General features: G+C 53.4%; 1 protein-coding gene across 2 annotated transcripts in view; it reads left to right on the top strand.

Moving 5' to 3' along the window:
• Positions 1–13,842, top strand: part of LOC107150119 (chemokine-like protein TAFA-1) — a 386,218-nt gene extending 372,376 nt beyond the window's left edge. For both annotated transcript variants that reach the window (XM_048786984.1, XM_015495072.2), the window contains exons 4-5: positions 7,462–7,586; positions 12,754–13,842. In XM_048786984.1, the coding sequence (XP_048642941.1) occupies positions 7,462–7,586; positions 12,754–12,771 (143 nt within the window). In that variant the 3' untranslated portion in view covers positions 12,772–13,842. The remainder of the gene's footprint in view (positions 1–7,461; positions 7,587–12,753) is intronic.
• The last annotated feature ends 2,884 nt before the right edge of the window (positions 13,843–16,726 follow it).

Consider the following 16,726-nt stretch of genomic DNA (forward strand, 5'->3'; position numbering starts at 1 on the left):
GAAGCTCCTCATGAAAGTCGAGCTGCGTTTTCTGAAATGCAATTCATCACAACAAAGCTGACGGCCCCGATTCCCCCGAGTCGGCAGGAGCACACGGTGGGTCTTATATCTCTTTGTCCTCTCGTGTTATCAAACGCCTGCACCCACGTTCACAAGTGTCACGAGACAGGTGCGCCCCTCATTGGGAGCCGGGAGCGCCTGTGTCCCCTCACCCTCCCAAGGGCTCCTGCTCTGAGCCATCTTCCCTCAGCCTTGGTGACATCCTAATCAAATAAGAGAATGGCACGTCACACTCAGCGCCCCAGGACATGGCTTCTCGGGCAGCAGGTGAGCCGAGGGTTGGGGACACTGCCACCCCAGCTGGTATCAATTTTTACAGATTTGAAGTGGCCTCAGAGGTTTTGCATGTCCCCGTCTCTCCCCCCATCAGCCCTAAGAGCTTCTCCCGGGGAGTCTGAACTTTCCTTATCTAATCCATTTGGAAAATGACTCACCATTTATTGAATAAAGTAGAGAAAATTGATACCTTTTCATTAGGGCTGACAAAGTCTTTTTCACGGCTGGCATCTGAAATGTGTTTTCTATTTAAATTTTATTTATATCAATCTTCTCTAGTGGGAGAGAGATTAAAATGAAAGACCTTACAATCAGCACACCTTTCCCCATTACCTCGAAGGCCATGAGCACTAGTTCTGCAAACAAACTTCATGCCAGGAATTTCCTGGGCATAATTCAATATTTGGGATCATTTGCAAAGTGGAATGAACCAAAAGTGAGATTTTTTAATATATATCGATAACTATAAAAGTGATTCCTTTACCTATGAAAGTAGGAAAAGGTACTTACCTGACATCATTTGATTATGGTAAATCTGCAGCAACACTAGAAAAAACCATATTATGAACCTAATAACACTCTGATGAAGTGCTTTTTAAAATTGGGCAAGTAACATATAGGACCATACTCCTCCAGAGAGCCAGTTCTAAGGTTGTAGGAAAACACTCCCGACGTACCAACGTGCCTCAACCCAATGGGACCCTGCGTGATGTTCTTCCCCTTTTGATATCTACGTCTATGTCCTGAGTGTTAGAAAACAATATACCTTACGTTTTAGAATTGAGGAGGAAAAATCTAAAATTTTCTATGGTTGGTGAAATGAAGAATATCAGAAATATTTGCCCCTCAATAAAATTAAAATGTCCATCAAGCATGAACTTTAGGCTACTCTTCAGTATTGTAAATGTGGAAGGCTAAGCTTGAATATGCAGGGGTATGTAGTAGAATTATCTTAAAAGTGTGGTTCTTTGGGCTCCTCTTAACCATTTATTGAACGTCATATGCCCCAAATGCAGTAACACATTTGCTCAATTTAATTCTAAAATAAAAATTTCCCTTCGGTCAAAGCGAGACCAGCGCCTGGCACTGGGTCCACAGGGGGACTCCATGGTGCTGGTGTGAAGTGAGCCTGGACGCCAGCTGTCCAGGCCAAGAGAAATCAGGAGGGCTACCCCAGCTAAGCAGGCTTCCTGGGAGTTGCCTGTCCCTGGAGCAGACAGCTGTTGTCCAAGTGCCCTGTGTGGGAGCACGCAGCTCGGAACAGTCCGTGGGAAGTAGGAAGAGCCTCGCTGTTCTCCGACTCACCTTAATGTCCGTGTGCAGTTGGCCTTTTTATCTTACAAAGCATACCCTTCCTTGGTTTAAGAGGCCATTGTTTGAATGACCTAACGGTGAAGTTGTCTCATCAGTAAGGAACTCTGTTCCCCCCACGGTCCCTGCTTTTCATCCAAATCAGATCCACCTGCTGATTCCCACCTGAGTCTTTTCCTACACCACGGTCCTCACTGTGTGTGTCTGATCCTCACATTCAGTGTATCCCTGCTGGAGACTCGGGTCACGGACAGTGGGAACTGGGTCTCTCTAGGCTATGTCTGGCACAGCAGTTAACGAGTAGCTTTTGAATGCATAAAATATGACACTTGTCTCCAAAAGCCTTTGAGGAAAGTACCGCTCACCTTGTGATCTTAAATCCTGCTTGTTCACAGCCCACACCGTCACCTACACCCTCATTTAGGTAAAACACCCTCTGTTTGAAAAGCCCGAGAACTGAATTGTAGAATAAAAGCAATGTTATTCGACCCCAGCATGAGTTATTAATTCCACGTATGTCTTTAGAGTATACTGCAGAACCTATAAGGAAATACATACAATCTGTAAAAAAAAATTAATAAATAAGTGTGTGCACCCCAGAATGAGGATAATCTTGTGTGGAACAGGTGTTGACTCTGCAGGAAGGTCACTAGGTGGATGCATACGTGGCCAGATACCAGGTACACGGATAAACAATAGCAAAATGCTGAGTGCCCAGTTACTAGGCCTCGTGCTAAATCCTTATTTTCTCTAAAATTCATAATGACCACTGTCATGTTTATAACTTGTTGTGTAATCGAGGAACCCAGCCTTGAGCTAAGCAACTTTCCAAAGCCATCCTCCCTGGAAGGGCAGGGACCCAGAGTCAAGGCCGGTGCCTCCACCAGGGGCAGAGCAGTTTCCCAGGCCTCCTGTCCCTCACGCAGGGCCAAAGGGCTTGGCAGATGCCCAGTGCCTCCCTTCTGGATCAGGTCATCAACGTGGGCTCGTGGGCAGCTGTGGAGCGACTGCAGGAAGGTGTTCGGGGCCTTGGGTTTTCTCTCTGCGTTGATAAAGACAACAGGCAGGAAGTCACCGTGGGTTCTCTGGAGAAAAGCACCATAACAGCTAGTCCGGCAACCTGTACAAAAGGGGGGCTGGGGAAAGGGTCCCCTCCTCCAGTACAGTTCAGCCATTGCTTGAATGTCCTGCCGGGTGCACACGAATGAGGCTGGAGGTCTGTCCTGATTGATGTGCTCCCCTCTGGCTCCTGGGGATGCAAACACGGTCGTGTTCCACCACTTAACTGGGGCTCCCCAGGCCATGGCAGCCGGCTGGGAGTTGGGCGTGACCTTGAAGGACAACCTTGCTGCCCAGCACTGTGAAGAACTGCCTGTCTGCGTGGAGGGAGTGTGCTCTGTGCAGCCTCAGCGGGGAGAGGCCCCGGGGACGGTGGGAGCTGATGCTTAGTTTCCCAATGCTGCACCCCGACTTGGGCCTTGAGAGCACTTTCCATGACACCCTCCACCCCCTGGTTACGGCCACCATCCTTTCCTTCCTCTGTTTCCTTTCTTCGTCCTTCATTCATAAACGACCTGTCTGTCCCGGGCTGTCCGTGCCTGTCCCAGAGGTAGTGTGGTACCTGCCTGCCAGGAGCGCCCACGTGGCACCGGTGGGCAGGGGGTCAGCATGGTGGGAGGCGGCGTGCAGCGTGCCCTCTGGTGTTCTCGCATGGGCTTCCCCTCTGTCCTCGGCAGTCCCAGTGCAAATCAAGGCCGTGGCCTCCTCCTGGGAAGGCCGAGGCCCTGCACTGCCCCCGCCCCCCCTCCAGCTCCTCCCTGAGGCCGTCCTGCACACCACTGCCAAAGGCGTCTTCACCACCCCCTTCGGCCCTATCTTCCTTTTGCTCACAGAACCCAGGTCCTGAATCTCCGGTGGCCACATTCCCTCAGAACCAAGAAAGCCAAGCTCCTTGCTCTCGGGAACGCTCTGGTCTCACGGGGGCTCTGCTCCCCTCCTCTCCTGGGAGCCTGCTCCTCCCGCCCACTGGCGTGCTCCCTGCGGAGACACTTGGGGGCGGGACGGTGCCCTGCTCTTGCGTCCACTCTCACTGGATCAGGGGGTGCATTTGCCGACCTCAGAGTCAGGTAGAGTTGAAGTGGTGGGACGGGCCTGCAGCTCCCGGGGCCTGCAGCCTGCAGATGCTGGCTCTGTCAGGCCCACGGCTTCTTGGTATCTGGCTGTATTACCCCGGACAATGCCTCATGGGTGAATGAGAAAAGTAACAATAGTAATAAAAGGACTTCTGCTGTGCTTCAGATGTGCCCAGAGAGGTGGGGTGATTCTCCTGTTACAGCCCAGCCTCTGGTTTGCTGTACCGCAGCGTGACCAGGCGTCAGGGAGAAATCCAGACTCATGATCAAGGGGGCTTCAGAGATTCTGTAGCTCCCTCAAGGGAAGATGATCTTTTCTTGCAGGAGTGGAACATCCACCATTTCCTGCACATGGTCCCTCCCAGGAGACGAAGGAGCGGACGGATCCTCCTCCCCAGTCGCTGCAGACAAGGGAGAGTCAGATCTATAGCTGGCATTCAGTTAACTCAGTTCTTCTAGAGCATAAAAAGCCCTCGCAGCAGTTGTGGGTCCACGTCACGAGTTTCCCACGGCTTCCCAATGTGTAGCTCAGCCCAGGAAGAAAGCAAGTGTGATAGTCTGACTCTTGCCTCCACGTTCTTAAAGTTGATTTCACAAGAAACCAAACGTTTTTGTTTTAGGCACGTGTTTGTGTTTGGCACGAGATGTGTTTTCGACACTCACACAGCACAGAGAATCCATTCATTCCGCAGTCGATGATTTTCTTTAAGTTCTCTGAATACTGAGCACAGAGCCGGGGTGATGAGCAGTGTGGGTTTTGTGGGTGAGGGCCCCGGATTTTAGTGTGGATCCTGTGCTTCCCACCTGGGTGAGCTTAGGAAGGGTCACCTGCTGTGGGTCCGTTTCCACACCTGAGAGTGGGCACTTAGCAGCCACCACCTCACAGGGGCAGGGACGCTGTGCAGGAGAGGTGCCCTGGGAGTACCTGGCTCTGGGTCAGCAAGAGGCAGCCAGGGCCGGTTACCGTTTCCTTAACGCATCGACTATTATGATGGAGGATATTCAATAATTATCTACATTTTTATTCTTATGAGCATCTCCATAGGAAAAAAAATCATAAAAACAGTTAAATAACATTGCTACATTGGCTTGTTTTATTAGATATAACAGATCATTCCTCTTCCAAAAATCTGAAGATTTTAGGTAGCTTCCAGTTGGAGAGAAGAAGAAGAACCTTTGAGATTCTCTCTCTTTTAGAAAGTATTGGGGTACAGAGGAGTTTATGGGAAAACTGGGGTTGGAAACTGCCTTGACCTGGGACCCAGAGAGACACAGGGTAACAGGACCAGTTAAGGCATAAACAGCAACAGTGTTGATGGAGTGGCATATTTAGGGCAGCCACGGTGCAGGAACGAAATGATCCTAATAAGCCCGAGTGTGCCCCGTCATCAAACCATGGCAGAGGCCGCTGCCATGTGAGTGTTTAGATGCTGTAAGCAGGACTGGAGCTTGTACTCAGCTAGCCCGCCCCCCCAGAGCCAGCGGACCTTTACAACCGAATTAAAGTTGGCACGGGGGTCTGCAGATGTCTCTCCCCTCCTGCCTGCGTTTTCATTTGGGGGATATTAATGTCTAGGAGATGGGGAAACTGCTCTGTTAGCTTGCAACAAAGTAGGTCAGCTCCAAGAGGAAGGAGAGGAGGGCCTGAAGGAGGGGGCAGAGCCCGTCAGAAGGGGGAGGCGCCGGCCACCCTCTGGCAGGGGCTGCTCCTCGTCCTGCCTCCCTGGGAGAGGAAGAGAGCCGCCGAGTGCGAACCTGCCGTATCAGGGCCCCCTCGGAGCCGCAGCAGAGGGCCCACTCCTGCTCTGCCCAGGCCGCAGTGTGGAGATGTCAGGAGGCTGAAGGAGAGCTCCAGGATGGGAAGTACATGCAGCCAGGCTGTCTCTCGCTGAGCTCCCGCGGGAAGGAGCCACGGCTGGTAGGTTCTCAGTACCCTGCCAGGGCCTGACGTCCACCTCCTGCCCCCAGAAGTCACCGTTCCCTTTCAGCAATACACACTTCTCTTTCTGCCAAAAAAACATGTGCCTCTGCTGTCTAACACCGCCCAAGTCCTTTCATGGCCATATCCGTCCGCTGCTCCATGCCCAGAGACAGGGCCTGCTACTAGACTGAAAAAAAAGCAGAAGAAGAGGGTGTGTCTGCTGCTGGTCCTGTCCATGTGGACCGGGCATCCTGTGGTCTTGGGTCTGCAGAGCTGCACGAGGTTTCACCCCCCCCCCCATGTTGGGTGCCACCTGCCTGAAGCTGCATGGCACACCTCGGTCTGTGTGAAATGAGCACCCAGTACGGCAGAGGTACCCTGAAGACCCTAAACCGCTGCTTCAGTGCCAGCAGACCCGGCCGGCCTGCGCGATCCTGCACACAATAGTGCTCAGAGCACTGAGTTCCCAGGGATGGGAGACGGGTGCAAGGGAAATCCTGGTACAGATGACGTCGCGGCTGCTCTGCTCTGGGTTAGCAGTCCCGTCCCTTCACAGGGGCAGGCCGGTGGCCACTTCCCTGTGGTGTCCACCCCGCTCACTCCACTATGATTCCTTGGGCTTCTTCTTCTTCGTGGCTTTGAGATTCCGACATCATGGCAGACGCTCATCTTTGTGAAGAGGGAGGGGGGTGAGCTTCAAGAACCAGGGCCCTGGCCCAAAGTGAAACCAGCAAGAAAGTGCCGCAGAACAATGCTGGCGGCCACGCGGGGGTGGCCAAGGGGCAGCCAGGCGGGTCCGGAGGAGCTACCCCCTTGAAATGACCAGTGACAGTGAAGAAGTGGTTTTTATTTCCCTGTGTTAAGGAGGGTGTGAGCTTCTTGATTGTAAAGTGTGGGTGTAGTCACTGGTTTAGAGACTCATTATCACACCACATGCATGTGAGTAAGTACACGGACTTCACTGCCAGCTTCCTAATGTCCATCCTTGATGTCACCCTGAGAAGCGGGGCTGTTCTATCAGGGGTTCAGTTCTCATAGCCCACCCACACCGTGTCAGACCACGGCACCCACGACCCATAGCAACTGTCCTGTAAAGGAGGACTCTGAGTCATTATTACTCTTGAGTTTGTTTTTGTTTTGTGCTGGGGGTGGAACCCGTGGGTGCTTCACCACTGACCCACATCCCCAGGCCTTTTCATGTTTTTATTTTGAGTCGGGGTCTCACTACGTTACTGAGACGGGCCTGGACTTGGGACCCTGCGGCCCCGCCTCCCGGGTTGTAGATCCTCAGTCTCGCCCCACCCCACCTGGCTCTTACCCTTGATTTCTACTTTGCAACTCTGCTTTTGTATTCTTAGTTCATTTTTTATTTTTGCTGGACCTTGGCTAAGGGAAGAGCCCGATGCTGAAAGTACGGTGACCATTCCCAGGAACACTTACTTGTTCACCTCCCCCACTGAAAGGAATAGCACGAGGTCCCCGATCTGCACAGGTAGTGACACCCATGCCCCTGGCGACCCCACAGGTGAGCCTGCCCTTTCCCCAGGCGTTCAGCCTACAGGGAGACAAGCCACCACGTGATGACACCAGACCAGGAAATCCTATTTGCATTCTGATACTTAGACCCTGACGAAGTTTCTGAGCTGGTCAAGGGGGATGAAGGTGGACTCGTGCATCAGGGAGCACTGAAGCCCACAGGGCATGCAGCGTCGGGCCAGCTGCTCGGTGAGTTGCCAACGCTGGTTTCCTGTTCTTGCGCAGCCTCCATAGTGATCGGGAAGTGGTGGTGTGAGATGGAGCCCTGCCTGGAGGGAGAGGAGTGCAAGACGCTCCCCGACAACTCGGGATGGATGTGCGCCACAGGCAACAAGATCAAGACCACAAGGGTGAGTGCTCGCATCTCCATGTCCCCTGCCTGTGACGTCCCCTGCGTGTGACGTCTACACTCTGCCTGTTGTGCAGACAGCACCCAGAGAAGGTTTGGGAGTGAAGGAAGGGTGTCCAAAAGAGAAAACACACTCAGCCAGGTTCAAGGAGCCGGAGACTGAGCCTGGCCTGTCCACACTGAGCTGTCCCGTGTTTCTGTTACGGGCTCCTAAGCAAAGCCAGGCGGCCCTAGCCAGAGGGAAGAGGAGCAGAGAGTTTAGTGCTCGATCATTCATTCAACGTCTGTGGTGCTCAGAATGTTAATTAAATAAGTGCCTCTCCCCTTCTATCCAGATGGCCGGTCGGCTGCAAAGGTCTGCCTTCGAGTGCAGTCATTTCTTAAAGGTTCTTTAAAGCAATTCTTTGATGATCTTTTAGAAAAGTTAAAAAGGTTTTTGCAAAGTGAATGATCTTCCTTGATTTTCCTGGCTAAATCAAGAGTGATCTTCAAAATATACAACCACTGTAGAGCGAGGCTATTCAACCCGCAAGCATTGGTGCCAAGATGCTGGGCAAGAGGGGAGAGGCCGCTAGCGCTTACCATAGGGACTGGCCATCTGGATCCCTAAAGGAGATGGGGTGGGAGGAGCATGGGACACTTAGAACAGTGACTCTTCACCTCTGAGCGCCCATGACACTCTAACAACCAGGAGGGCACATGTACACCACGTGCCCTGATATGCAGGGTGTGTGAGCATATTCTAATTTGTTGGGGCATTTTTTAAAGCAATCTCCACCAGCTTTAAATCACAGTATGTTGAACTTTTAGTTTGCCAAAAAGCTGAGTGAAGTTTAAAAGAACGTCTCTGATTCCAACCGCTGTATCATTAATCTCCATGAACCACTTGGTATCATCTGTTCAGTAAATCAAATTGGTTTGTGCAGCTTTGTGATGCAGAATACAAAAATAATGGCATGCAGTGCTCTATAAAAGCTCATTCCTTCACATATAAAATAATGGAAACGCTGCATGGAATTCAGTTGCCGGCACTGGCCACGCTGCCCGGGAAGCGGCCACCTCTCCCTGCCAGTGGCTGGTGGGATTTCTGAGCCTCCTAGTGTGCTAAGGTGCATCTGCGTGCACCTGCATGGCCCAGGAGGACTGGCATGGCTGGTTTTGCTGGAACACCTGCAGAAGATCATCGGGAACCCAGCCTGGCTGTGCCTGCCCCCCGCAAATCCCACTCTGGATCAGCTGCTGGAGTCTGGTTTCCTTTTGGTTGTGTTTTGCCTGGAGAAGATTTTACCAAAGAGTTTGCAGATTCCTCACAAATCAGTTTGTTTCCAGATGCACAGAATCCTGGCCTTATTCCTGGGATTCCATTCCCTTGGTGTAAACAGGTTCCTGGTGTGTTTTCTGCAAAATCTCTATTTTCCATTCCAGTTGATAACCGGTCGCCCATATCCAAGGTAAGTCATGCTCTTAGGGTGTCTCTAGACACCATCGCCCTGAAGACAAGCAAGGCCCTCAGGTGGTTTCAGGATTTACTGGGGAGACCAAGCAGGAGACCCTCCGGAAGATAGAGGAGAAACTCAGGAACAAACAGGAGCAAACCGAAAAATGGGGAAAAAAAATCCAGAAAGTGTTCCTGCTGCTTTTATTTGTTTGTTTGTGTGTTTCTTGTGACCGCGTGACTTCCTTTCACTTGGCCTCTGTAGAGTGGATCTTAAAACCATCGAGGTGTCACAAAGGCACCCTGGACGGAGGATGCAGCCCCCGCTCCTACCACCCTAGGTGGGCCTCGTGCCACCCAGGGTGTGCAGGAACTCCGTCGGGTCCTGAGGGTCTGAACCAAGCAGATGTGCACACCATTCCACGTAGAGCAATAAGAGACCACTCTGCAGCCCAGTGAGCGACTGCCATCCAGCGAGAGTCCTCAAGTCCACCTCTAGACAGGAAAAGGGGACCCTGGGACAGATGTGCCTCTTTACCCTGAGGGACCTCCAGCGCTGGGACCATTTTCCCCTGACCTTCCCAAGAGGTTCATGATGAAGTACAGGGTTCTAAGCACTAAGGCACCCATTAAGTCTGGATATTACACGTGAGAGCCACGGATTCTGCACGTGCCCAGGTCAACAGAGGCCTGACGTGCGGGAAAGCAGATTGACGTTGACTTCTCTGAACCACTGCGTTTCTTCCCACCAGAACACACATGGGCCTGCACCGGGACACACGTGAGAACACACATGGGCCTGCACCGGTACACACGTGAGAACACACATCTCAAGTGTGCCCTTTAGCAATTTCCCATTAGAATAGTTTATTCACACCTATTTTTATTACTCTGACGATGGAAGGAAAACCAGCTCTTCTGCTCCTACACGTAAGGTCGATGCAGAAAGCAGGTTCAAGGGGGAACAAAGAACAGGAAAGACAGGGTTGAGGAAGACACCAGGTCCTTCAGTGGTGGCAGAGTTCTCTTGCACGATGGTGTTTGTAAAGTCCCTCCCGTGTAGGGACGATTGCCTGAAAGCTGCCTAGGACTTTCAAACCTTCCTGCTTGGTAGCTCCCTTCCCAAATAACCACCCAACACAGACTCTCAGAAGCCTTGGAAATGGGGAGAAGCCAAAGATGGCCCGATTTTCATGCCCCGGTCTTTACGCAGGAGGAGAGTAAAGACTCAGTGTTTCGTCTGAACCATCAGCTGCCCCGGAGTAGGGACTGGCCCAGGTGACAGGCCGCAGTCTCAGCGAAAGCCATCAGGACTTTGGATCTGGGTGGCAGCAGAGCACAGGGGGGGACAGGGGCTGCGGAGGGGGACGTAGGCAAAGCGTCACGCCCCAGGAAGAGAAGAGGCCCTCCATGCGGTGGACAGGAAGGAGCCGGGGTTCACTGACCTTCCCAAGACCGTCTGCAGAGAACAGAGCGGGCAGCCCGCAGGCTGGGCAGGAGCGGGCACTCGGGCGAAGTGTCCCACCCGATGGCAGCCCTGTTCCTGCTCAGTCCTGTTCAGTCCCTGCTTGGGTGGCCTCATCACTCTGCACTGCTGGTGAGCAGCAGCAAGACGGGCCTAACGTGGGCGGGACACGTTTTCCCGTGGGCCTAGACACCCAGTGCCCTTTCTTCTCTTTAGAATGACCTAACAAACAAGGAGAGCAGAAGAAACTGCCCGACAGGCCACTTCCGCGTGCTCAGGAGGGGGCCTGCGCCTCGGGCCCGGGGGACAAGTGCTTACGGTGAAGACAGGCCTCCTCAGAGGAGAGTGGACCTTGGGGTGTCTGACGACAGTGTAGTGATTCCACCCCAAAACGGAAGACCCACTGTTTGAGGGCAGGAAGAGGAAGGGGCTGAAACGAGGAGAAGACCAAAGTCACGTGCAAAGACACTCAGCACCTTGAAGCAGCAGAACTCGATCCCGTGTGGCACCTGGGGAGGGTCCATCTGGTATGTGGCTGTCTCTCAGACCCGGGAGACAGCAGGCAGCTAGTGCACAGTGTGAACTCACGTCCAGTGATGGACGGCGGCCCTGCAAGCTCAGTGCCCGCTGACCACAGGGCTGTCTTGTCTCCCGTGACCCTGTCTGTCCGACCCACCTTGTTGCTCTGTCCACACTCTCTCTGGCCTCCCCCCGGTGGGGAGTGTGAGCTCACAAACCTCTGACCACCCGGTGTGTGTCTGTCTGACTGAAAGGCAAAGTACCAGCTTTGACAGGTGCAGATCTTCTCCCCGGTTCTTCTACGGGGTCAAGGGTGCCCCGAGAGCCCACTTTGCATGGAACGCCTTGAGAAAGAGAGGCAGGTCTTTAAAGGAATCCTATCAGTCGTGATCAAGAAGGATCAGGAATTGAAGGACAAGGGAGAGATGTTAAAAGACATGGAGAATACGGAAAGACTCAGAGGATAAAACAGTTCACAGGGCTGCAGGTTTTCCCGGGTGTGAGTGAAGTCGTCCCTCGCTAGTCGGCAAACCCACTCGAGCTCTGCTCCTTAAACTCCGTGCCCGGACGTCTCAGGGGTGTGCTGCGGGTGTGACCCGCAGGGGAGGGCGGAGGGCCTGGGTCCGAGAGAAAAGAGGCAATTTCAGCTCACCTTTGGAAATGGCATTTCCTCTCTCCTTTGGATAAAAAGAAGACAGTGTTCACCCAAGGCGGTAGAGACCGCAGGAGAATAGGAAGCCACCGTGGAGGACCCGCTATTGATAAGGAGAAGCTGAGAAGACGGATGTGTGGACCCCCCCTGCCTTCTGCTCCTGGCCAGCCACTTTCCCACGCAGGCTCCTGCTGCTCCTGACCCTCGAGGCTTTCAATGGACGTCCACTCCTGGACCCAGGACAGCGCCTGACACTGTAAAGAATTAAGGATGGGGGCTGGGGTGTGGCTCAGTGGTTGGAGCGCTTGCCTAGCGCGTAAGAGGCCCTGGGTTCCATCCTCAGCACCACATAAAGATAAATAAATAAAAATGAAGTATTGACAACGACAACTAAAACATCAATATTTAAAAAAAAGAAGAATTAAGAATGATGAGCCTAGAACCGTGGAGAAGAGGCCTCAGCCCAGTTAGGGTCGGCATGTGTGTGCCCAGCCAGGGGTCCCCAGTGCACGAGGGCGTCTGCACCGTTGAGCCGTTGGATCCCTACTGGGGTAGCTCGGTGACATCTGCAGGGACAGGAGTCTGCTCTCATGGCCTTTCACTGTGCCACTGAGGGACAGTTCCTAGCCTTACAGGGATGCCCTGTGTTCCTACTGTCCCTCCTGCCACCCCTCAGGGACAGCAGTAGGCCAGGTGACAAGTTCAGATTGTCATCATAGAAGTGCAGACTGCTCCCAGGACAAAATGAAAATGCAGGCCCTTGCTCAGAAATGACTCATGAATCCAGGACAGCAAGAGCAGGACAGGGTCCTGGGCAGCAAGATGGCCTTCCCCCCTGCGAAGCCCGTCCTGGGTAGACTGAGCCGCACGTCTCTCTTCAGCTGTGACAAAAAGTGGGTTTAATGCGTAGAGGGAACACAGGGCCTGTCCCCTGCTCTGCTCACCCCAGGACCCCGCTCTCCCGAGTTAGGATGTGAGGCCTCGGGCCACCTGAGGCCCAGTGCCTTAGAGCCCAGGGGTCCTCCTTTTCCGCTGGTTCCATTCCTGTCCTTGGGTTGTACCTTCCTCCCTGAAACGTCTTCTCTCTCTGGTTTCAGATTCACCCAAGAACCTAACAGAAGCCTTCGTTGTCGAGAAGGAAAACCGAGCTGGGGAACACGCATCTGAGAATTTACACGTCTTACACACTCACAAGCCAAATGGAGTTCCTCCGCGCACTCTGGCGGGCAGAGAAGGGCGGTGCGCGGTGGAGCGTCCCTACCCAGGGGACTGGGCCCTGGCAGCACGGTGGAGAGAGCTTCGGAAAGGCCTCCTCCGCCCAACGTTTCCGGATCAGGAAGAATGGCTGCCTCTCTCCCAGCCTGGATCTACAGTGACTTTGTACCATTTGAAATATAGGTGTACATAGATATATGATATTTTGAAATATTCTATATTCTCTTGGAGAAAGGAGCAGTACCCAGTGTGAGACGGCCCTGTGCCCCTTTGAGTCCCCCAGGTCTGTCGGTTCTGTTTGGTCTGTCGTTTCTTTTTTCCACTGGTGAGGAAGACGTGCCCTTTTTGAGGATCCAGCGCAGCAGTGACCCTGAGAGGCGGCTGCAGGTGGACTCCGGGAGTCCGAGGCTCGAGGCCGCCCTGAGTTGGAGGCCTCCTCCCGCTTCTGCTGGACGGCCGAGGCCGCGCAGCGCCCTGTCCTCTTGCCCTCCGCCCTGTGCAATCTTAGCATGCAAGCTTGGCGTACATAACCTATTTATATCCAGCTGATATATGATAACCATTCTAACCTCTCCAGGAGACCGTTTCCAGAACTACTAGCTTTTCCACTGATGGGAAACGGAGGACTCTCGCGGGAGCTGCTCCACCTGCTGTTAAAACTGGCAGAGTGCGGGTAGGACGTAGAGCCCTGGACTCACAGGTCCCGAACTACAGCGTCCGGGGGCTCCGTGTCTCTCTCCAGCCTGCAGGAGCGCCCTGCGGTCCCACCCGCGGTCTGGCATCGCGGACCACCGGGGCCGTGGCGGCAGGCTGCACCGGGCGCCTCCTCCTGTGTCCAGGTTGCTTTTCCCTGGAGTGTCCAGACCTCCTCTGTGGGCGAGGTGGGAGGGCTGCGTGCGAGCAGCTGGGCCCCTGAATGACCTGTGTGACCAGTGCTGGGCAGCCCAATTAAAGTGGTAGAGAACTTCTTTCTACACCTGCTGTGCTCTCTGCTGTTTGTTGTCACTGAATGAGCCTTAACCAGGCCCAGAGGGTGCCCTGCTCAGGCGCACGCCACACAGGACTCCTGTCACGCCTTCCGTCACGCCTTCCGTCACACCTCAGATGTCCTCAGCCTCCTCACCCAGGGAGACGGGATGTCAGATCACAGGGGACTTCCACAGGGGCCACTGGGTGGTACACAGGGACTCGCCCCCCCCCGCCCCCCAAAGGGAGTACTGTCCATCCCTTTTGGAGACTTGGTCAGCTGATGCTCGGGGAGAGGGAGTCTCTCGTAAGTTCTGATTTTTCTGTGAAAGTCACAGTGGTACTTTACACTCCTCTCACTCGGGCAGCCTCTCGCAAGTGTATCTGTCTCCCCCAAACGTCCTCTCAGCGTGTGTTGGTAGGGCCTCTGAGGAGAACACCAGTGCAGCAGGTCCCAGGGTCTGACTAGTTAAGAGGAAACCCCGGTGAAACTTGAGAGGAGGGCTGGGGTTGTAGCTCTGTGGTAGAGCACTTGCCTAGGACATTTGAGGCCCTGGGTTCAATCCTCAGCACCACATAAAAATAAGTAAATAAAATAAAGGTATTGTGTCCATCTACAACTAAAAAAAAAAAAAAAAAATTTAACTGAGAGGAGACTTCATCTTTAACAAAATAGCCTAAATAGACTGTGCCAACGCTGCAGCCAAGAACATGGAGGCTGCGTCTTGAAGCCTGTTAAGGCACCCAGAGATGGAGCCAGAATCCCAATGGCAAAACCTCGGCCTCCCAAACTTCCACGAGTACTTACAGAAGGTGTCTGTGTTGGTCAGCTTTCCGTTGCTGTGACAAAGATGATGAGAAAAACAGCTTAAAAGGAGGAAAGGTTGGTTCTGGCTCAGGGCCTCAGAGGCCTCAGTCTGTGGTCACTGGGCTCCATGGCTTCTGGGCCTTTGGTAGGCACAGCATTTGGGCAGGGAGCACACGGTGGGGCAGAGGTGCCCACCTTCTGGAGATTTGGAAGCAGAGAGAGAGGAAGGAGCTGGGGGTCCCAACACTGCCTTCCCGGGGCTGCCCCAGTAACCCATGTCCTCCCACCGGGCCCGCCTCCTGCAGTTTCCACCAGCCGGGGACCAGCCTTCCACACATGAGCCTCCGGGGAATGTTCTGGATCCAAACAGTAGCCTGAGCTTCACAGAAGCCAACCGGGATTTCCTGACTACAATCCAGATCCGTAGTCCAAGTATCATGTTAGAAATAACCTTTCATCTGAAAATGGAAATCGTAAACCCAAAGGATTTTCTCAAACAGTGCATCTCAAAATGCGAAGGCAAAAAACTTCTACAATCAAATATGTTTGGAAAATATTTTTAACAGAACCATTTGCTGGGGAAATATTCTGTATACCAAGAGGAGTTGTCTCTCCAAGAACGGGGTGAGCAGGAGGGTGGAGGGGAGGCCCCTGGGGTCCAGGGGTGAGGGGGCCGCCCGGCTCATGGGAGCACATGCAACACGAAAGGGAAATCACGGGGATTTATTGTAGGTGAGCCCAGGATCTGCTTGGCCGTATCTTCAATCTAGATGTTTACGGGAAGTTTTCTGGCGTTCCTGAAATCAGATGAGGAAATTCTATCTGAAAATGCCGCGAGCACTGTCCCGTCCCGAGTTCTCTGAACGTGTGGCGTTTAGCATGAGGTCAGTGCCCCCTGAACCTTCTTCGAGTGAAAATCCTCTGAGATGGGAGAAGGCTCTTCTGTTTCCTCAGACCGCGCAGGGGCAGATGATTCTCGAAACTCGAGGAGCACCGTGCTCACAGCTTTCCGGGTCTGCTCCAGAGGCTGAGTCCAGCAAGGAGCCATCTGAGGTCCCCTTCTGTCACCTCTCTTCCCGCTGATCAGCTCACGCACTAGCATCCCTTGAAAAGACCCCGGGAAGGGAACAGGGAAAGACCCCTGCAGAGTCAGCCAGCCGTCCAAGAAGATGGTCCAAGTATTGGCAAATGCCATCCAATTCCATTTGGACTCACGCACGTCCCTTGCACAAACGTGTGTATTACCGCCGTGCATTGCCGTAGCTTGCTCCAGTTTGGGGACTCAGAGGCCACCGTCTGCCTGTGGGGTCTGAACCTTTCTGGTGAACAGCCTCACTCCCGTATTTCTGGTGGTGAGGGCTCGGTGTGGCGCCACGTCCGTTGACCGCGAGCACCACGCTGTAGCACAGTCAGAGCAGACGCAGACGCCCACACCACGGCTCGGCTCTTGGCAAAACCAGAAATGTGGCCTCTTCCTCAGCCACCATCGGCACAGAGGGTCCAGTCTGTTTGTCGCCGTTTCGGGTGATTAGATTTGTCTTCTAACGGAGTCGGCGAGCACATGGAGAAGTTCATTCCCCGCCTTCTTTCTGTTACGGAACAGTGAAGAATGTTTTCACCAACACAGGGTACAGCATCTTTTCCTGATTAAATTGAGTGTGACTTTCACAAAGCAAGATAGTGATTTTATAGTGCCATATATTGGCCTCCTCGCCAGGGCCATGGGCTGGGAAAGTTACGGGGTCTAAACTGTTTACGTGGGGAGGCCCCCTACGTGGCTCCCCTGCGCGGCCACGCCTCCTTCCCCGGAGGCTCAACACCCACCACTGTACGTGGCTTTCTCTTAATTAAGCTCGACAGACCCATTTCAAAAGCCATTAAGTTTGCTTGACAGGGGAACGGGCCGTGTCCTCACGGGCAGTCTACCTTCTAAATAAAAGACTGAGTGTCCAGTGGACTGTAGGACTCAAGCCGTCTCCTGTGTCATAAACGCGGAGAACAGGGGTCACCGGCTCTGCGGAGGACAGTGAGGACCTGGGACCCGCCCGCTCCGATGGAGCTGCGTCCCTGGCACCCACGGG

The sequence above is a fragment of the Marmota marmota genome, unplaced genomic scaffold (genome assembly GCF_001458135.2).
Source record: "Marmota marmota marmota unplaced genomic scaffold, marMar, whole genome shotgun sequence".
Taxonomy (NCBI): domain Eukaryota; kingdom Metazoa; phylum Chordata; class Mammalia; order Rodentia; family Sciuridae; genus Marmota; species Marmota marmota.